This window comes from Muntiacus reevesi, chromosome 3, assembly GCF_963930625.1.
Source record: "Muntiacus reevesi chromosome 3, mMunRee1.1, whole genome shotgun sequence".
In the NCBI taxonomy this organism is placed as follows: Eukaryota; Metazoa; Chordata; class Mammalia; order Artiodactyla; family Cervidae; genus Muntiacus; species Muntiacus reevesi.
The window spans coordinates 46,097,833-46,120,668 of record NC_089251.1 but is presented as its reverse complement, the minus strand read 5'-3'; the positions used below and the strand labels follow the sequence as shown (position 1 = coordinate 46,120,668).

General features: G+C 32.4%; 1 protein-coding gene across 1 annotated transcript in view; it reads left to right on the top strand.

Moving 5' to 3' along the window:
* Window positions 1-3,862: 3,862 nt before the first annotated feature.
* LRRTM4 (leucine rich repeat transmembrane neuronal 4) overlaps window positions 3,863-22,836 on the top strand; it is a 905,361-nt gene continuing 886,387 nt past the window's right edge. The window contains exons 1-2 of the mRNA XM_065927267.1: window positions 3,863-3,872; window positions 5,678-7,224. Of these exons, the coding sequence (XP_065783339.1) occupies window positions 3,869-3,872; window positions 5,678-7,224 (1,551 nt within the window). The 5' untranslated portion in view covers window positions 3,863-3,868. The remainder of the gene's footprint in view (window positions 3,873-5,677; window positions 7,225-22,836) is intronic.

The window sequence follows — 22,836 nt, the reverse complement described above, 5'->3', positions numbered from 1 at the left end:
TTCCCAGGAAACTTTCTAGTTGGCTGCTACAATTGTGACAATGTTGTTTGATCTTTGGGCCTAGCAGAGGTCAAAAATACTAATCTTTTTCATGGACGCATTGATAGATCTTTAATAGCTTCATTAAAAATAACAGGGTAAAATTTCCCATGATAATGATGACATTTTTTTCTTCATGTCTTTGGTGCCTTTTCAAACTTGATTGATTTTTCTTGTTTATTTGCCCATTGTTTGGATAATGTGGGCTTCCCTGGTAGCTCAGCTGATAAAGAATCCCTGGTAGTTCAGCTGGTTAAGAATCTGCCTATAGTTCAGGAGACTTAGGTTCAATCCCTGGGTTGGAAAGATCCCCTGGAGAAGGGAACAACTACCCACTCCAGTATTCCGGCCTGAAGAATTCCATGGACTACATAGTCCTTGGGGTTGCAAGGAGTCGCACATGACTGAGTGACTTTCACTTTAACTTTTGGATAATGCACTTACATAGTTTCATTCTGTTGGGGTTATTACCAGGATTTTAAATGGCTTGTAATAGTCTTTCTCCTCTCTCTCACAACCCACCTCTCTTCCATGGAAAGTATTTGTACATATTTTTATTTAGACAAACTCTGAAAAGGAAGGTCAATCCCAACACTAATTTTGCTCTTCTTTGCTTTGGAAAACCCACTTCTTATCTTCTGGATTTCTCAGACCAGAGTCAGATTCCATTTTATAGTGCTGGATTCACTGAGAGAAAGAAATATCAGCTCCTCAAGTAGCCTGGAGAAGCCCCATGCCCTACAGTTAAGCTGAGGGCAAGCCCTCCCACCTTCTTTTGGGTGAGGGGATGTGTGTGTGTGTGTGTGTGTGTGTGTGTGTGTGTGTGTGTCTTTGAACATGTAGAGGTGGTAATACAGGGAAGCTCTTTCCAAAGAAATCTTCTATGTAATATCCTTTTTTTACTCTCATCTCTCTCTGCCCTTTAATGTCCTCACAGTGTGTTCAAGAGAACTATAACTGAATTTGATAATGTTGTTTATAAATTCTGCCTATAGTCTAGTATCTCCCTTGGAATATACACATATTGGATCTTAGTACTTCAAACAAAACTTACATTTTGGCTGATTATTACATCATAAATGTGGGTAACATCATGAGATTTTTTTTTTCCGGTCTACTATCAAAACTGTTCTCATATCTTTCAAACAAAGAAAAATTTATACACACATACACATATCTACACATCTCAGGTACATCATATTCATTATATTAAAAATATAGAAAATACAAATAGATGAAAAATCATAAACAATAAAACAAAGTAAAAAATTAGTTTCCCAGGAAAATCTGCTTTATTTTGTGCCTATACAAATAAAAATGGGTACAGAAATAAAATCCCTAATATTATCCTTCAGCGCTTGTGTTCTCTGCCCCACCTCTTCTTATTTCATACATTGCGATCATCATTTCCTCTTAGCAGATACAAACTGTTTCAATTTCAATGGCAGCCTGTGTTCTAATTCATGAATATGTTAACTTTCCTGAACTAATCCTCTATCATTGAGTATTTAGGTGAAGTTTGTATTCCTATGTAAACCACACTACTATAAACAAATTATATGTCTATCATCTATGTTGATTTTTTTAGAAAGTTATATATTTTCATTAATTTCTCTTTCAGTGTTCATTTGCATTTTAATAAGTATTAAGCTTTAAACCAAAGGTATACATTTCTAAAATAAAATTTAAGTTTTAGTTAATGAAAACAGGATTTATTTGTTCCTTGAGAAATCTTTGTAATTAGGCAATGGCCTGATATTGCTTGCTTATAAATCTGGATTAAATAATATATATTATTCATATAATAAGCATCCCTCATTAATATTTTGGCAGACAAAATCAAAGACTATTTCTAAAGCTATCCATTTTCAATGATCTATAGCCATTCTAGATACTTATATAAAATTCATTTAAACTTCCCATATCTGCTAACTTAGTTTAGCAATGTTATCTAGCAGTCTCTCTCTATTTTGTGTTGGGTCAATATTCTAGATTCTTCTTAAAATTATTACCTGCCAGAAGATTACGGAATAAACAAGAACAGAAGCAAAATGGAAGTGATGAGTTATGCTATTTTTTTTTCAAAGTTTAGTACAAGTTAAGGAAATTGTGTAGTTTAAAAAATACATATTTCATGTATTATATCATTTATCCCCATAATTCTGAGAATATTGTGCAATTTTTAGAGAACTACAGCAATGAACTCACATAGTTTGGTTTTTCTGGTGTTGTCCATTATAACTCACTCTTAGGGAAACTTGCATTATAGATGTAGATAAGTTTTAAAGAAAGTGATTGCAATAACAATGTCAAGCTGGAATTCTTCTCTTTTCTAAAATTTAGTCTCTCTTAGTTATCTCCACATTTGGTAGTATAGTTTTTTAAAAAGACTGTTTTAAGACTAAAAATCTACACTTTTGAAAGTAATGATCTAGTCTCTTTAATAAATGTGCAAAATTAAGAATATATTTTATTACAAAAAAATGGAAATTTAAAAGTTAGATCTAATTTTCTTTAATGTAACTGTCTTTGAAAGTGATATTTTTCCTTGAGTATGAATGATTCTTAAGGGAAAGGTCTCTATTAATTTCAGACCTTATGCATTAGAATTCTGCATATATGGCTAATGATATTCAGTTTAGGCTGTTTATTTCTGTTGACCTCTCTGTCCACATGACAAACCAAGAAAGTAATGGAAATATGGATACTGAACAACAGATTGAATGAAGTTATTAAATAAAAATAAATGTAATTCAACTAAAAAAAAAGACCATTTCTTTTTGTGGTTTGCTCAAAAAATGTGTAAATAAAACAAAGCAACATCAACAAAAATAAAAGAGAAATTATTTCTGCTGTTAAAAATTATATATCCCCTGTGATACATATAGGAAGAAAATCAGGTCAAAATAACTTTAAAAACTACTAATTGCTTAATATTTAGAGAGGCAGTATTTTACTTAATATTTGATATCACTGAATAAGGCTCTTTGGCATAAACCTTTCATAATATATATTATCAGAGGGGGAAAAAAAAGTGATCCTGTGCCTTTAATTTCCCTTTCTGAGAGAGGCAAGGCTGCACACCACTGACAGGCTCACTTGTTCCCGTCTTTAATGTGCAATCTGTTTTCTCCAGCGGAGGGCACTCAGTGTATCACAAACTCAAGCATTAGCACCAACAAGCTCTGAGCATCATCAGTCTCTGGAAAGCCTTCTGAATTAGACAAGGGCTGCCTCTCAGCACAGCTACAAAACACTTTAAACCTGACCAGCTAAATGGATAAACCTAGCCTGCATAGCTTTTAAACTGGGGTCTCATACAGCACAGGAGGCCTCCTTGCTGGAAGAACTGAAAATCCAGAGGATGAATTGCTTTATCTGGGAATGGCAAAAGCCAGCACAATAAGGAATGCCAGGTATTCTGAAGATTTTCTTCTTTTTTTTTTTTCCTCCTCTCTTTTTACAGAGAAGTTGGTTACCTTCGAGATGGGCTGTAGCTCTTTTGCACAGATTGCCAATTACTGCTGATGGATCTCTGGTGAATTACACAATGATGCTCAGAGCCTAGAGGCCCTCCCCCACCCCCCTACTGCGTCCACCTCCCTGCCCCCCATCCCACCCCAGGCTGAATTTTTTTTTCATGTACATATATATATATATTTTTGTCTGTCCTCTCCGGGGAAGTTTGTGTGGGGCTACTAGCTCACATGCAGGATCAGAATTGTGTGAATGACAGCCGCACTGTGTCATGAAGGTGGTGGTGGTTTCAGCACGAGAGACCAAATAAGAAGAACGCTGAGAGAGGGGGAACCGTTTTGGATGACAAAGGATGGGTAAGTGAACTTTTGTTGTTTCCTTCTTAGCAAAGCTGATCCTCTCGGCTTCTTATTCTCAGTCGTGGCATTAGCTGGTAAAAAACATCAAAACAGGCAAAAAGCGGCAGCCTTGGAGTTTGCCAGTTGACTCACTATAGTTGCTATTATATTTTTAGATCATATTCCTTTATTTTTTTGTAAACTGTAAATGCATAACACGGACTTAAACAGACTCTGGAGAAATATCTTTATGACTGTCTCTTCCGTATGCATATCCTTGCTTGGGAATTGAGCATGAGATAAATGATATATTTGCTTCTGTTTCTTGATAATATTAACCATGCTTGTATTTCTGGTTGCTGTCAGGAAGATTGTCAACACTTTACTGCGTGTGTGTAGGGGTGGGGTCATTACTTTATCAGAGGTCGCACAAGGGCTTGTTTTATCTTTGAGGATGAATACTCAACACAGCTTCCAAATATCCAGCAGTCATTTGCCAGTCTTATTTTTTCAAGTGTGACTGGCTTCCCCCCCTCCACCTCTTTCTCCTGTCTGGGAGAGCTGGAATGTATTTCAATGAGTCTGTAGCTGGCAAGAGGACAGAGAGAAAGATGGGGTTTCAGATTTTTAAAAAAATTAATTCTTTGAGTAAAAGGAGAGTTTCTTAAATTAAGAATTTGGCTGATTGCCTGTTGTTTAAAAACATGAATATTTAAGATTAATACTGCAGCACAAGGTACTTTTTTTTTTCTTCTCACCACTAAAAAATAATAAATCTACTGTTGACAGAGGAAAGAAGTCCCTTAACATGCTATGACTTGGAAATGCAGCATCAGTGCCAATAGATTGCAACTTTGCAGATTTTCTGAAGTTAATGTAGGTAGGGGAGAAAAAAAGTCAGTGAGAAATTTGAGCAGCTTGGGATGGGAGAGGTTAGTAGTCTGCTGTTTCTCTCTTTGTTTATCCCCCAAATTTGGAAAAGCAACTCTGTTAAATATATAAGGGAAAAAAAAAAAAACTAATACTTCACAAGATTATTTTGTATTTTGTGCAAATATTTAATAGAAATCTAATAATCATAACTTTGGAGCGTTCTGTGCTATCAGTAGTTAGGACTCTCAGCTGGTGATCACTGGGTAGGAGAACCTTAGCAGGAATCTCTTCCTGAATGTTGAGAGCTTATATGCTTATTAATACATTGACAGTACTCCCCGCTGTTACTAGTCTGCATACCATGCTTCATTGATTGTGCATACTGGTCCCAGTGCTGTTTTATCAGAGCTCCTATATGGTTACCTCATTATGCAATAGGGATGCAATTTCAAGCTGGGTAAACTTGGGTTACCTTGACAGTTTACTGAAGCTCCTTTGCCAAAACACAGCCTCTTTGCTCAACTAAGAAAGATGTACAAGCATAGGGCTTAGTAAGTCACATTTCCCCCATTACCAGAAGACTTAATATTCTTCCTTTTGGTACTGGTATCCAACAGAGTGACTAGCCAAACATAGATGTTATTAAATGTTGTCATTATGTGATAAGATAGGGTGGATGTTTTCCAATGTTGATATGCATATGAACTCCTGAAACTCAGGAAGCTGTTCTTAGTTCTATGACACTGTGGCAATTTGGAAATCAAGAAAGCAAGCATGAAACCTAAATAGTAAGCATGCAATACTGAAGAAAATAAGGCTTTAAGTGTCAAATACATTAAATCAACTGTTCCATTACTACACTAGATGAGATGCCCCTGATATCGGTAAGCTGGTGGTGATTTACATTAATAGCTTTACAATGTGCATTTGTCTTCTTTTTAATATTGTAGGTTTCCATTTAATTACGCAGCTGAGAAGCATGCGTGTGGTGCTAGTGCTACTTCCTACACTGCTGCTTGTTATGCTCACGGGGGCTCAGAGAGCTTGCCCAAAGAACTGCAGATGTGATGGCAAAATTGTGTACTGTGAGTCTCATGCTTTTGCAGATATTCCTGAGAACATTTCTGGAGGGTCACAAGGCTTATCATTAAGGTTCAACAGCATTCAGAAACTCAAATCCAATCAGTTTGCCAGCCTTAACCAGCTTATATGGCTTTATCTTGACCATAATTACATTAGCTCAGTGGATGAAGATGCATTTCAAGGCATCCGTAGACTGAAAGAATTAATTCTAAGCTCCAACAAAATTACCTATCTGCACAATAAAACATTTCACCCGGTTCCCAATCTCCGCAGTCTGGACCTTTCTTACAATAAGCTTCAGACATTGCAATCTGAACAATTTAAAGGCCTTCGGAAACTCATCATTTTGCACTTGAGATCTAACTCGTTAAAGACTGTACCAATCAGAGTTTTTCAAGACTGTCGAAATCTTGACTTTCTGGATTTGGGTTATAATCGTCTTCGAAGTTTGTCGCGAAATGCTTTTGCTGGCCTTTTGAAGTTAAAAGAGCTCCACTTGGAGCACAATCAGTTTTCCAAGATCAACTTTGCTCATTTTCCACGTCTCTTCAACCTCCGCTCAATTTACTTACAATGGAACAGAATTCGCTCCATTAGCCAAGGCTTGACATGGACTTGGAGTTCCTTACACAACTTGGATTTATCAGGGAATGATATCCAAGGAATTGAGCCGGGCACATTTAAATGTTTGCCCAATTTGCAAAAATTGAATTTGGATTCCAACAAGCTTACCAACATCTCACAGGAAACTGTGAATGCATGGATATCATTAATATCCATCACTTTGTCTGGGAATATGTGGGAATGCAGTCGGAGCATTTGTCCCCTGTTTTACTGGCTTAAGAATTTCAAAGGAACTAAGGAAAGCACCATGATATGTGCAGGACCTAAGCACATCCAAGGTGAAAAGGTTAGTGATGCAGTGGAAACATATAATATCTGCTCTGAAGTCCAGGTGGTCAACACAGAAAAATCACACTTGGTCCCCCAAACTCCCCAGAAGCCTCTGATTATCCCTAAACCTACAACCTTGAAATCTGACCCTAGCCGGTCCACCCTTGAAACACCAAGCCCTCCTCCGGGGTTTCAGATTCCTGGCACAGAGCAAGAGTATGAGCATGTTTCATTCCACAAAATTATTGCAGGGAGCGTGGCTCTCTTTCTTTCGGTGGCTATGATCCTCTTGGTAATCTATGTGTCTTGGAAACGCTACCCAGCCAGCATGAAACAACTTCAGCAACACTCTCTTATGAAGAGGCGGCGGAAAAAGACCAGAGAGTCTGAGAGACAAATGAATTCCCCTTTACAGGAGTATTATGTGGACTACAAGCCTACAAACTCTGAGACCATGGATATATCAGTTAATGGATCTGGGCCCTGCACATATACCATCTCTGGCTCCAGGGAATGTGAGGTATGAACCATGATCCTCCTAAAAGCATTTCCACTGCGGGGAAGGAGAGGTAAATGTTTGAAGCTCTAGAGGTGTCTCTAATCACTAGAAAGATTAATGACCCTTTTGCTTTTGGGTTTTGCTCAGTGTGAAAGGTTACTTAATTAAATTACAACCACGAGGAAATTGACTGCTCTTTTTATTTTTCCTTAAATGGTTGAAACTTGAAGGAAGTTCATTCAAGGATGAGATTAAGTTGGAATAAAGCACTATGTTAAAGCATCTGTTTTTTTTTTTTTTTTTTTAAACAGGTTGTGTATAGGGGTTGGACTTACAGACACACATACACACAAACAAAACTCTTTTCATCCTAAAAATTTATGTCTGGTTTTTGTTGTTTGACTTTGTAATCTAGTAAAGGAGGGGCTGACTTAATTTAAAAACAAAGTGATTTTACCAAAATTCCAGGAGGTAATGACGATTTAAACCAAAGAGCAATTTACCCAAGGGTTGATTTTGTTGTATATTTTTTACTTTTAATTAAAGCATGCAACAGGGATCTCACAGGGATAACTGTTTCTATGTTACTTGCCACTTGGTTATTATACCAGCATAGAGAATGTCAGGCCTATTGTGTAATTGTATTAAGGCATTTAAAGATGTCTTTTTTCCCTTCTTTCCTTCCTTCCTGCCTTTCTTCCCTCCTTTCTCCTTTCCTTCCTTACTTCTTCCTTTCCTTTCCTTTTTTTTTTTTTTTAAATTACTGGACATAGATCATTTTCAAAGGTTTTTTAAGTGCTGGCTGTATGTATGTAATCAGAATGAAATTTAAATTCCATGTTTTGGCTTTTCCCTGGTAACTAAAATCAGGTCATGATGTTGTGGGTGATTTAGCAATAACATAATGACAAGCATATCAGGCACTGTTTGTCAGTGTTGCTGTCATCCCCAAAGACATAATGTGTATCCTTGTTACACTAATCCAAAACTAAGTGATGCGAATATTTATAAATAAAAAGAGAGAGATTTGGGTTCTGAGTATTTTCCCTTTCTGTAACAATCATCTCAAATGAAGGTGTTTTTCTTGTTATACTATTTTTCATGAGAAAAAGTTTGGAGTCAGTGTATTTTAAAGATCACAGATAGGAAAGCATTTATGAGAAGAAAAACAGTCACAAATTTCCAACTTGTTAATAAGTAATGGTGGATGCCAATTATTCTTTATTTGGTGAAATTAATTAAAAAGTGCAAAGATTGTGAGACTGCCAAGGCCTTGTTACTAGAATAAATTAGTAAAGAGAGGTAAAGTTCTGGCTCTGTGTCATCTTAATATCCAATTTTACATGATTATTTTCTCAAAAGAAAGTTTTAACAAACATTTGAAGACTTTTTAATACTAGTTATGAAGCGACTTAGCAGCAGCAGCAGCAGCATGAGTGTTGAAAAATATAATTTGCTCTTTTATGATATATATTCCAAATCTTTCCATAACCCAAAATTAAGAGCTAATGAAAGCGTTTTCAGACAAAGCACTGAGTTTGAAATTATCCCTAACTCAGTGGAATTTGAAATATTGAGCTATTCTTCACAAAGTTTATTTTCTCCTCTTATATATGATTGTAAATAAGAAAAGTACTCCCTGATAATGAATCCCTAAGAGAAACCTTTTGTCCTTAAAAGTTAAAGAAAATACAAAATTTTATATAAAAATCTAGCAAGTCTTGATGTTTTTATTTCAAGGTAGTGTTTATACAATATTTGTGAATGCAAGTAAAGAAAAGTCATTCTGTTTTATTCTAGATTTGGCTTCTATTTTGAGACCCTCCTAAAGGCTAGTAATGTAAAAAGAAAATTAAAATCCAGTTCCATTCTTTCATTTTCTCTTTGAGTTTGTATTAGCATGGTGATTTTTATTTAAAAGAATCACCAGGAAAGATTCCTAAAGAGCTAGCATTTCAAAACAGTGGTTCTAAAACTTTTCCAGAGGTCTTAAATCCCAGAGACCATCCTTTAAAGACCACAGGCATTACCATGATTGAAATGAAATAAAAACGTTATTTCACTCCATAGAAATGTGTTTCAGAGCACATTTTGATGCTATATGTGTCCCGTAGAGTTGTGTTTATGGTCGTGAAATCGCGGTGACATTGTTGGGGATGGGTGTGGTGTTAAACAGCAGTAAGTAATGAAAAATTTAACTAAATATTGTAATGAAGATGTTCAGTTGAAATGGTAGCCCTACTGAAATAGATCAAACTCTCCAAGTAGAAAATGGTAAGCTATACATCTGAGATCATTAACTGCACTTTTGACTGCGTGGGGTTCAATAAAGCTACACTGAAATGAACATTAACTTATTTTGAAACACAAACACACAGAAACAAACAGAGCACCTGCCACTCCTTCCTTTTCCAGTTTATTATAGTTACAGATGGAAGTAAGAAATGAGGACAAGTAGATTCTCAGAAAGTGTTATGAAAACAGTAATTTTCAACGTATTTCTATGTCAACCCAGACGAAAATTCCTGTTGTTGAGAAAACTTCTCTACAAAATGAAGCCAAGAGAGAGATGTGATTTGCCCAAGTTTTGGCATTTTAGGACAGTGAATGTACCTTCAATTTAGGTGTGGTGGTGTTTTGACAAACCTCACATATCAATAGCTTTGAAAAATACAGAACCCTTAACATTTATGGTATATTTTTTTGAGGTAGCCTTTGTTATTCAAAACATTGAATTACTTAATAAAGCCATAAATATTTAACTAGAAAACTTAGCATTAAATGCTAATTTCTAAGACAGTGCCTTGAAAAAATTGCATTAAATTGAAAATTTTACTTGCATAGTTGATGCTACCATCTTATCATAGTCTAAATATGGTTAAAATATTCATTTTGTCTATTCTCTTTAAGAAGAAAGTAAAAATGTTAACATTCCTCCTTAGAATAATATCTGTGACCCACCACACATATATGGCATGTGATCGATAATAATAAATAATTAAATAAATTTAGTTCTGTTCTTTATGAATTTTAAAGGTCCAAGTGCACATTATATGATAAGAATCTGAAGGAGAATATTATAATAACTTAAACAGTTAAACTTTCTTATATCTCTAAAAGAATAGATAGAAATGAATAATTAAAGATATACGGCAAAACTCTGATAGATTCATCTCAATCATACCTTGAGTGGATCAGTGTGCTTGGTTGAACTGAATCATTTAATTTGTTCTCAACATGTGTTCAAAGAAGGGAACTTAAAACCAAAAAGATACAGCTTTGTCTAAAGCTTAGTGTCTTTGACAGAGAAAATTGCAAATACTTACTTTTGAAAATAGCTTGTGAAACTTTGGATAGCTTTATTGCATAAAAAGATTACAAAATTATAAAGTTACTTCATTCCACATACCAAAATTTTACTTAAAGTTTATACAAAACAAAATTTTGAATACCTGGTTCTTCCAGGATATGTTTTATCAACAGAAAATAGCAAAGACTTTTATGCAATTAATCTTTGTGAATATAAGCCAAGAGAGTTTGCCTTTTGAATTAAAATAGCTAAAGTTAGTAAAACCTTAACATGAATAAAAGTGGTCTCTAAAGAGATCCTACATTTCAGAATGTTTTAAAAGAGAAGTAATTGAAATATAAAGTTTAATGATCCCATAATGCTAACAGTGCTGCCATTAGAAAAATGGTAGTATAGGTGACATTAGGTATATATTTTCCAAATATTTAGTATTTTGGTTATACTCTTTAAAATAAAACTGTATTGATTGTCATTTGGGCTTATATTATTTCTTTCACTGCTGTGCAGTGGGTAGTGTAGACCATTTCTAATAATTTTTATTTATTGGCTGTATTGTCAGGTCCAAACTACTGATTTCAAGGGGAATATTAACTTCTTTCTGCACTGTAGAAATTTACATTTTGAAGTATATTGAATGAATTTCCAGGAGCTAAAATTCAAAACATATTCAAAGCGGATTCTAAGTGAAGCAGGCTCAGAATCACTGAGTTTAATACCCTTTCTATGAAGCTATAGAAAACAGTTAATTTTGTTGGCTGACTACTACTGTGTCATATTAAAAAGTTGCAATTGAAACTGTACTTTGTATATTTAAAGAATCTATTTGTGTGTGTGTGTGTGTGTATGTGTTTGTATTATGTAATTAAGTATATGTGCTCAGAGACAGAAATAGAGAGCAGAATATATAAGTATATCGTGTCCATTCTGAACCCGTGAAATACAAATAACAAAAATTTGAGTCATAATTACTGGAATTTGTTAGTTAGGAAAATACTTCTTAAGATAAATGTTTCATCCTCTCTAAAATTACACGTGTCTTATGTCCAGATATTCTAATGTTCTTTTTTGAAAAAGCAGAATTTAAACTATACATTATCAATTTTGCTGTGACTTTGGGCTAGTCATTTCATTTCTCTGTGAACCATCACTGAATGAGTGTATTCACCTAGTCCAGTATTTCTCAATTCAGATTATTCCTCAGAATAGTCAACTTTGTAAAATCTTTGTGATCATTCCCAGGCTTAGAAGAGCAAGAAGGGATGTGGAAGAAAAACTGAGCTATTTATAATCATTGTCAATGAGAAACGAGAGAACATCTTGAGTTAACTAAAAAGTGGCATGCTTAGGTGAGCAGCCATACAATTTCTTTATGTTTTAAGGGAGCACATATAACACATGTGAGCACACACACACATTTATATGTATTTTAATTTCTTCCAAGTAACCAGTTATTTTGAAAGCATTTAAATATGACTTTAAAAAATATACTCTCTAAATTTGATCCAACTAAATTTCATTCATGAATACATTTTTTATTAAAGTCTGCAAATAGTATTGGTGAAGAATGACAGCTGCCAGGAAGGCCTGACATGGCTAATTTAGGAATGGTTTTTAAGCTGATAATAAAAGGTTCAATTCTTTTTTCTAGAATTAGCTTGTATTATCATCTCAGGAACAAGGTTTTGATAAATGGTTTCTCCTTAAGAATCCAAGTTGAGAAGTCTGACTCTGGTCTTAGGAATGTATAGCTTTTGATACACCCCAGTATTCTTTAGATGACTCCAGAATTTTTCTTCTTGTGACTTTCCTATATTCAGCAAAATCTAGTCATCCTAGTTCTCAAGAATTACATTTATAGATAGCTTTATGTTTTGGAAGTTGTTCAGAAATATTAGCATTGGGTACGTGGTGACTCATCAGAACTTTCATGTCTCTAGAGTTTCATGAATCACTAATTCAAAATGAGACCAGACACTCACCAGTATATACCACCAGACACTGATATACACTTTTGAAAGTTTTGAAAAATCACTCTGTCTTTTGATCAGTGGAAAGCATAAAAGAGATGTTGAATATGTTTTAAAAATTAAAAGTGCTTTTTATAGTACCAAAAGACCATTATTCATTGGGTCAGTTTAATAAAATCTCAATATTCTTAAAATGAAAGAGAAATTGTGAGGGTATTTTTCTCATGCACTCCATAAGCCAATTAAATTTTTAACAGTTAAGGAAGGTTGATAAAAGCACAGTATTTCCTCGATATCAGAATCATTGGCTTTTTAATAAACTGCTTTAATATACATGAAATGGCTTGATATGTACAAAGGATATGATTTATACTCCTTCTGAATAGTTTAAAAATAATGCTTAAACCAACAAGAGAAATTAAGGTCCTTTAAAAGTAAGATGTTTGACCTTAAGACAGATCTTACATATTTTAATACTTGTAAGGTTTGAAAATGAAATGATGGCAAAAATAATAAACATTGATAAAAGGTTTAAGTAAGAGTGAGAATATAAAAAATTCTGAAAAAAATCCATCTCCAAAAATGAGGAACAAGCTTGACAAAAAGGCAAAAACTAAACAAAACTGATGCCTGGATATCAGATAATGAACATGTGTGTAACTAAATAAGATTATGACATTAAGTATTATTATTTGTATATGAAAATAATATCTTTTAATGTTATATAATGTTCTTAAACATAAAGAAAAATAACTTTGAAGTATAATTGCTTTTAAACAATCATATGACGTTAAATACCCATATATCCCACATATATAAATATATTTCTAAAATACTGAAATGTATATTGCAAATAGATTGCAGATTAATTTATATTATACTTTTGAATGAGCCCCGTTCTTTACTAACATGTCCAGTAACTAACACCTGAATTGCCTCAAAGATAGTTATTTGGAGGAGATATTAAAAAAATATAATGGCATCAAAACAATTTCATGTTTCTTCTCTCAGTGCCTTAATGCATCATGATGGTTTTCTGAATTTTTGGACATCCATAGAGCATGTCTCTCCTTTGCCTCAGTCATTTATATATTCACTGAATTCTCAGACTTTAGAGTTAAGGGTAAAGATGTAATAACTGAACTTAGTGAGAAGGGTAATTTCTTTGGTTTTTCTTTTCTTTTTTTTTAAAGTCTTCAGTACACAAAAAATAAGGTACAGTAAACATGTTTGACACCTTGATTTTAAAAGAGCATTTTAAGATAAAGAAAATATAACTTCAAAATAAAACTTCCTAAACAAATTTATGATTACCATTTTACCTACTATTTTAGTGGTTAACATCTTCAAATTTCATTGCATTATAAAAACTAAAAATTGTATTAGTTTTTACAATATATTTGAATATTTAAAACAGACAAACTAAAATGAGTAGAGATGGATTTGTTTAAGAAAACTCACTCTTTTTTAGAATCTTGGTAACCAAACAGGGCTTCCTTGGTGGCTCAGCTGGTAAAGAATCTGCCTGCAATGTGGGAGACCTGGGTCCAATCCCTGGGTTGGGACGATCCCCTGGAGAAGGGAACAGCTACCCCCTCCAGTATTCTGGTCTGGAGAGTCCCATGGACTTGCAAACAGTCGCTTTCAGTAACCAAATGTATTCCAAAATAGAAATATATAATATTATGAATTGATGCCATTCTTGAGATCACTTTTACAGTTAGAGCAAAACCATATAGACCCTAATCTTGGCACACCAAATGATACCAGACAAAGAGGAAAAATTCCTGAAATTGTTTTATTTTGGAAAATCAGTGGTACTTAATTTATTGTTGTTCAGTGGCCCAGGTGTGTCCAACTCTTTGCGACCCCATGGACTGCAGCACGCCAGGTTTCCTGATCCTTCACCATCTCCTGGAGTTTGCTTAATTCATATTCACAGTATGTTTTCATTTGAAAAGATGACAATTGCTGTTTTCTGCCTTTTAAAGTTAAATACCATCAGATAAATCTTTGAAATTATATTGATTTTATTAAAATAAACAAGAAAACGTCTTTGGATATAAATTATATGCTTGGTTTTCAATTTCTCCTTCGTCCCTTAAGTCACGTTTACTGAAACATTTCTTTTTTCATTTTCTGCTGGCTATCTAATTTGCTGTGCTGGGAATTATTAAAAGTTGATTTCTTATTTCCTTTAACTGACTCCTATTAAATACATATACGTGCAAATGAAGCCCTGAAAATATTGCTTGTTTATTTCAGCATAAATTTGATCATGATGCATTTCACTGCTTTTAAGTATTGGATATTTGTTATTTTAAGTTAATGCCAACCATTGTTAAATATTCCTAATAAGACTAAAATAAGAAAATGCTAGAAATATAAAGTAATTATGTTCTTTTTTGGTACGGTGTCTGTAGATGAAAAATTGTTATTTTCTTCTGTGTTTATAGTTCTATAAAAGTAATAGCAGGGAGGTCAGCCTTAAAATACTTTAGGCTGATGGTCAAACCACAACATGGACCAAAATTACATTGATCCAGTGGTTAGATCAAGGGGTGAAAAAGAGGTCTCAGAAATTTGGTTTACTTCTATAATACTGGACAAGCAAATATATATCTGACCTTTCTGTGATATAATTTTTCCATCTATTGAATTGGGATGATAACTTTCCAACTAACTTGTTGAAGTGATTAATGAGCTTCTATTTGAAAACCACTCTGAACTATTCCATAAAAAATTTTCAGTGTAAATATAAATGATTATTAGCCATAAGCCCTAGTATCTACCGAAAAATTTAAAATATAATGTGGCTATATTATTTTCATTGTTATTATTAGTTATAATGATGGCTATAATATAGCCTTTTGTAGAAATAAGTGTTATGGTTATATTTTAATAAAGTGAATAATAAACCTGAATTTTCAGTCCCTTGTCTGAGCTGTAATTTAGTCTGGGTACCAAACATGCTAATATTTGAATAATACTCAGGATTTTAAATACTCTCTTGACAGAACATTTTTCACCTTTCAAGAAAAGCAGCATTCACAATTCATTTTTTAGTATTAACTCTAAAGAAGAAATGGGTTATAGAAACAACTTATAAATTTCCAATCTAATCAGGTGTTGCCCATCAATTCATTTTCATAACATATAGAGGTAATTTTAATTTCCCCAAAGTTTTTATCAATGACAAGTAGGACTCTTCAAATAATATGCAGTGTATTCCTTTTGAATAAGTTAATATTTGATTTTATGAACCCTATATTTTTCTAGTTGTATACATGTATGTACATATACACACAAACATGCTTAATGCTTTGATGTGGATAGTAAGCCTTTATTTTGGTTGAATAAAGTATGAGCTCTTATTTTTGCATAAATGTATGGTTACATATTTCCCATTATTTATGATATATTTTAAAATGAAAAACTTTTAAGTTTTCACATGAAATATTATTGTGTGCAGTAAAATAAAGGGTACCACTTAGTGAAAACTGGAAACCTGTAGACAAAAGAAAAATGCTAGCATTATTAGAAAAGACAGTGAGTTGTCTTCTCTTTGATTGGGAAGGTGGAATTATTACAAGTTGGAGATTCTTCCAGTCAATTATTGTTTCTTCCAATTATATATTCTAGAATGAGGGAAGTAACTACATAATGGGGTCACAGACCCACTGATCCAGCTCTGAAATGTCCCTAAGCTACAATTCCATTGCTTTCATGACCCCTACTTTGACTGGAGGACCACAGTGATGTTTGGGATCTCCAGGTTAGTGTCCTTTGGAGTTGACATCCCCAGTAATTCCCAAAAGACTGATTACTTCACTCTCCCAAATGTACCATCACCTTGGTAAATAGCTGTATGTACACATATGTTGATTCACATTAGACTTCTGCTCACTTGACCTAGTACTCTTCTACTTATACAGATCAAGTAAGAATTTAGTAAACTGCCAGTGTACTTTTTTTCTGAGGACATCATGATTAAATTGACAATATCATAAGTCTATTTTGAATCAGACTATATTGATTACTTCTTTGACTCTACAGTTCCATATGGTACCACTGCCCATCATGTTTTTGGCACTAGGCCTATGCCAAATAAGGATCTCATTTTTCATGTAACATTTAAGAATGTCAGTTCAGTAGTAGCTGTCCCCACTGTAATTTCTGTCCTGGAGTGTAGAGTGACAACCGAGACATTAATCTTGAATTCTTTTCTCAGTCTCTTTCCCCACTACAGTCACCAGGCTGTCAATCAGTTTTATCATCTTGGAATATGGTCCACAGTATTCTAACCAGAGTTTCTTTGAAGAATTACTGCTTAGATTCTAATCTAGATAAACTTAAAAGAAAAGATGATATAAAATATAAATATAAAATTCTAGCTTTTTGCAGTTCATAATTATCTGAGCTTTCTATCTCCTCATAGTGTACCTTTTCTCAAATGATTAGAGGATAACTGATGACTTTAAATCAAGATTCCAATTATTTTCCCTTTAATTTTGGCACAACACCTTCCTTGAGAATGTGCATAGGTTTCCTCCAAAACATGAAGATTGGCAAGGATTATTGACCAAGAAAGAAGATAGCATCTACTCTCTTTCTCATTGCATTTCTTAGTGAAAGTTTATTGCAATATGATGATCAACTGTGTAAACAAATATACATTTTTATTAATGTTGTCCAACTACTGCTATTCTATTGAGAGTGAACAAAGGTAATCCTATTCTGAAATATAAACAAGTATAATTCTGTGGATTAACCTGAAATAATTTTATTTTTTATTTTCTGATTATAAATGAATTCTTTGTTTAGAAAATGTTGAAAATATGAGATTAGCTATAAAAATTAAAAAAAGATGATCAAAAAATACCAGTATGCAGAGATTCTGCTACATTTACATCTAACAAATATGTATGTGTGTTTATAAAATTAATTTAGCACTGAAAACTGTTGTATAGATTTATATACATACTGTTACGTTAAAGTTAACTTTCTGTGATGAAGAGTCATTTTTTAAAATACCAGTTTTTGAAGTCACATTAACATGTCATATTCTATTTGCTCCTTCCTTTTAGTTGAACATTTGTGATGCTTTGTTTTACTGTTACTAATATTTCTTCATGACTTCATTATCTAGATAGATTCTTAGAAGATAAAACACATAGCCAAAAGAATGAAAATGTTAAACTTAGCTTATGTCACCAAATTACTCTCGAAAATATATACTTATTTGTATTACCACATGAATTGCATGAGCTATTTTCCCACATATATACCAGCGTTATTTATCTTTTTTTTTTTCCCAAAAAGTTGACAGTTTTTTAGTGTTTAAAAAACATGATTTTGGCTTTAGGTTATAGAATTTTTTTCTGTGTATTTTGTGTTATTGGATTTCTTATTTTTAAATATGGCATATAAATAGTCCATGGTATTGACAGTAATACTAGTTTTTGTTACCTTTTGTACATTGCTTGTATTTTTAGATAGGCCTTTCCATCTTGCAAGGAAACATTTGTTATGTTTTGATCACTTCTCAATAATTTAATTTTTATATTTTTTCTTTAGTATAGCTAAAATATTCTTTAGTGTATCATGTGAAATATGGGCTTAATTTTTACTTTTTCACTAAGGAATTATATTTTTTTCCAGTGTATTTTACCATTCTAATGTAGAATTTTCATATATCCACACAAGTTTTTGTTTTCTATACTTTTCCTATTGGTTCATTCTCTATTTTATATCAAAATCATATTTTTACAGTTTTTAAATATTTCTTTAATAAATGTGTTCTTATTTCTAATACTAAATTCCACATATTTTTTTGCTTTGCTTATTCATCAATATCTTCATTTGAAATAAAATTTTGCGTCTTTCTCTCTCTGTTTCTTTTTTATTCTAGAACACATACACACACTATTTTGACTGGGAATTTGTGGGTCATTTAATTCATTTGTAAATAATTGAAATATCTAAAGCTGTCACAAAGAAATGTTATGGAATAAAAATGGCAGAGAGTTCCATTTATGTTTTTTATTTCTTATATTCTTAGTAAACATGAGCTGACTTGCTTTTTATTATGATTCTAGTATGTATATTAAAACATATATGTATATATATAATATGATTATATTTTGACCAAATTCCTAATTTGTTAATTTTTTTGAAATTTCTAGTTCAAAAATAATTTTGTAAAGAAAAAAACATGTTAGCTTTATAATAGTTACTTTTCTTCTGACTTATATTTCTATATTGTATTTCTTAAACCTTCTAGAATAATGTTACATGATTATGGTGATCTGTAACAAAGTTCTTTTGTTTCTAATTTTAACACAGACTGTCTCCTGTATTTTTATACATATTATCATTCTATTTATTCATTTACTTATTTATTCAACAAAAATGTATTATATACTTTCATTGTGTCTGTTAACACTGGGTTCAGTGCTAGGTTTACAATAGTAGATAATATACTTTGTTTTAGGTAAAATTTTATTTATCATATTTATACACCTTAAGTTCCATTTATAAAATACACAATTATTAGGATGGACATTAAGTATTACTTAATGACATTTGGGCACTTCATTTTTCTCTTTTTGTGAGTCCTGTATTTTTCCCATCTTTTAGTTATTGATGATATGAATTATATATTTTTATTTCCTAATGTTAAAATTTATTTGCCTTTCTGGAATATGATTGTTTTCACAATATTTTTCCTAGATCAACCCTCATTGTGTTTACTTTTATTTTGTCTGCAATTTTTTAAAACTCTCTTAGTAAGGTAACTCAAAATTATACTCTCTTTATCAGTTGCTACATTTATTATTTATCTATTTCTGTCTCTTAAATGGTTAAATAATATGGACATGATCTTTTCCTTTAAATTTACAAAATATTTATCATAAACTGCCTTTGTGATGTCTTTTTGGGTATAGTATTGAGAAAATGGTGTAAATTTTATCCAGATGTTTTTGCCTTTTTGTGTCCTTAAATCAGAATGTTGAAATAGATTTCCTAGAAAAACACCCATTTCATTGAAAATGTAGCATATATAATGATTTATGTGATAATTACATTTTCTTAAACATCTTCTCCAGTCATAGAATTGTTCATTCAATCTCTGTGGACCACTATACTAGAAATTGTAAATCAGGCAGGTGAATTTCTTCGATCCATATTTTGATAATCCAGAACAAAAGTCATTAAAGTATTAGATGTACTTTTTTCTTAAGGTTTAAAATTCCTTAATGATGTGTAAAATTTCTCTAGTACTTTTTTGTATTTTAGTTTTGTTAATTTATTCTTATTCACATTTCTTGAAAGTTTGCAGATTTATTATTTTTTAAAAGAACTTGAGGAGAATTACCTTCAAGGTACAGGAAATTATATCAATGTGCTACTTCCCATGGCATAATATCATCTATGTCAGAATGAATTCCTCCACCAATACTCTCAGACATTCTAAGTTATTTTATCTTATCATTACTTACATTTCACTGCCTTATATAGCCAAATTATTTCTTTGATCTATAAGAGATTGGCAAAATATTTCTGGAAAGGACCAGATAGTAAATATTTTAGACTTTCTGAGCTATATGGTCTACAACTACGTAACCCTGCCATTATAGCATGAAAGCAACCATAGAAAATTTGTAGAAGAGCACATCTGTGTCCCTATAAAACCTTATTTGCAAAAGCAGACAGTGGGTGGATTTGGTTAAGGTTTTATAGTTTGCTGACTCCTAACCTAGATCATTTTAAACATGCGTGGGTCCTACCACTCAAGAGTGAACAACATAGAATTTTCTCCTAACCTGATACTTTCTTCTACTACTGCTCTATCTTAGGCTTCCCCTTAATAGAGTCTGGTCATAAGATTCTACCCCAGAATTCTTCAATCCACTACAATCTGTAATTAGAGCCTATTAAACTATCAAAAGAGGTCTTGCTTAATTTGCCCCTGACTTCATTGTCACTAAATGCTATGCCCTTATTTCAAATTCTTTGAGCCACTGTGACATCTCTGTAATATTCAAGACTGAGTCTTCTCCTCCTTCTTTAAATGTTTTCCTTTCCAGAATTCCGTAGTCAAACTATTTCCTCTTCATTCCAACATGTTTCTTTTTCATATCCTTTATAAGTTCAACTTTCTCTACTTGAATATTATGTTTTCCTTGCACTTCCTCCTATATCACTGTATTCTCCCTCCCTCTCTCTCAATGATAGCATTTACATACACAGCATGCATTATCATTTATTTACTAACAGTAAATGTTACTTCTCTATTGCTTGCACTCTTCCCTGTATACCAATTTCCTATTTGACATCTACATGCAAATATCCAAGAGTACCTCAAGCCTATTTCCAAACCAAATCATAGTCTTTCTTTTTAAGCCTATTTTCCTTCTGGGGGTTCATGTCTTGTCAATGAAGATATCCATTTCTGTAAGTCAGAATCAGGAATCATCCTTGACTCTGTACACTCTCTCACATCCTGTAAACAAATTACTTTTTGAGTATGTCTCAAATTCATCCATTCTTCTCTATCTTTTACTATTGTCACCTTTTGTCCTATTTAGTTCTCCCAGGCTCAGCTCTTGCTGCATTGGATTTATTCTCTGTATTTACACTGCATACAAGGTGGATCTCCCAACACAAGAGCTGATCATGATACCGTTCTCCTTTATTTAGAGAATTTAGAGGAGTCCTATTGTTTCTGGATAAAAGCTAAGACCCTTAGCATAACCTTAAAAACCCTGAATAATCGGGTCCTTTCTTCACAGATCCTTTTCACCCACACTCCTCTTGCTTTCAAATCTCCATCCAAGGAAACTGCCACATACTATACCGACTTCCTTTTCTTTTCCTTTTACTTGTCATGCTCTATCCTTTGATAACATTACTGAGTAAGCCAGCTCTAGAATGCTACTCATTCAGTTTATTCCAGCTTATCATCTCCTCAGGAAGCCATTGCTAAAATTCTTATATTGCCAAGTCACAAGATTTAATTCTTCATCACTACCACTTCTTTTTAATTGTGATTTGATTAACATCTTCAAGTTCTATTTGAATCTCCCATATCCGTGCAAACGTACCATTTGACTGTTTCTATTTGACCTTATATCTCAATGCCTTATCTCATACTTTGTATAGAAGAGGAATGTCATAAAAGTTTACTGGAAGCATAAATAAGTGCATTCCCAAATTTTACTTCTACTTTCTGCCTTCAAAAATTGGCTCTTTTCTTCGAAAAGTCTCTATAAATTTTTGTCTTGAAAAATTGGTAAGTTTCTTTTATGATTTAAAGTTCAGACTATGTAATATAGATTTGATATAGCTCATTTGTAATAATTTTTCTAATTAACTTATTAATATATCATCTTATTATGTCTATGTTCAAAATGACAAAATACACAAGGACAAAAAGAAGAAAAACACTCATGTATAACTTGGTTTACTATTTTCCTAGCATTTTTGTATATTTTTGTAACAAACATAAAGTTAATAAAAGCAAACTGTTTATAATCTGCCAGTTTTATTTACTCTATTGTGAGCATATTAAGCATCCATCTGTAGCATAGTTTTAGTTAGTGCATAGTACTATATATTGATTTACTATATATGTGGGTTATAGTTTTATTCCAGTGACTTTTGCAAAATGTTTGGAATAAACAAACTTAAGATGACCACTTTTGAACTTATATTTTTCTAAATATACTTAATATTTATAATTTTGCATTAATATTCCCATCCATCTTATCCAAAATTTAAAAAAAAATTGATGGTGATCTGTTGCAATTTAGATCAAAGACATTTTGTTGTTTTTTTTAAGATTCATCATTTTCATTACTAATGATATACTGTAACACCTTACATTTGTTTGATATTTCTATATTTTACTTTCTGTATTTTATGTTCACTTGCTTTGCCAATTTTTATTGACTTCTATAGGTTTTAAATTAATTTATTCATCTTTCAGCTTTTATAAATATCACAGATGTTTTCCTCAGCAATTTTTATTCATCTTCTAATTATTTTATGTGGGATTTTGATTATATAATTAGAAAATTAATTTCACATAATTATGTTATTGTATGTTTTATTTTATGGTTTCTGCCTTTTATTATATGGTGCAAAATTATCTCCAGAAATATTAAATAAATATTCATTTTTGATCCTCTAATAGTTTCATGGTTTTATTTTTTGCATGCAAATCATTAATTTAACTAACTTTTGTTGTCAAAATTTTGCCTAGATCCACAATCTTATTAGTTATTTACTCACAGTTATTAATATTTGATTTGTTAACCTCAAAGTGTTAAATACTTACAGATGCATATATTA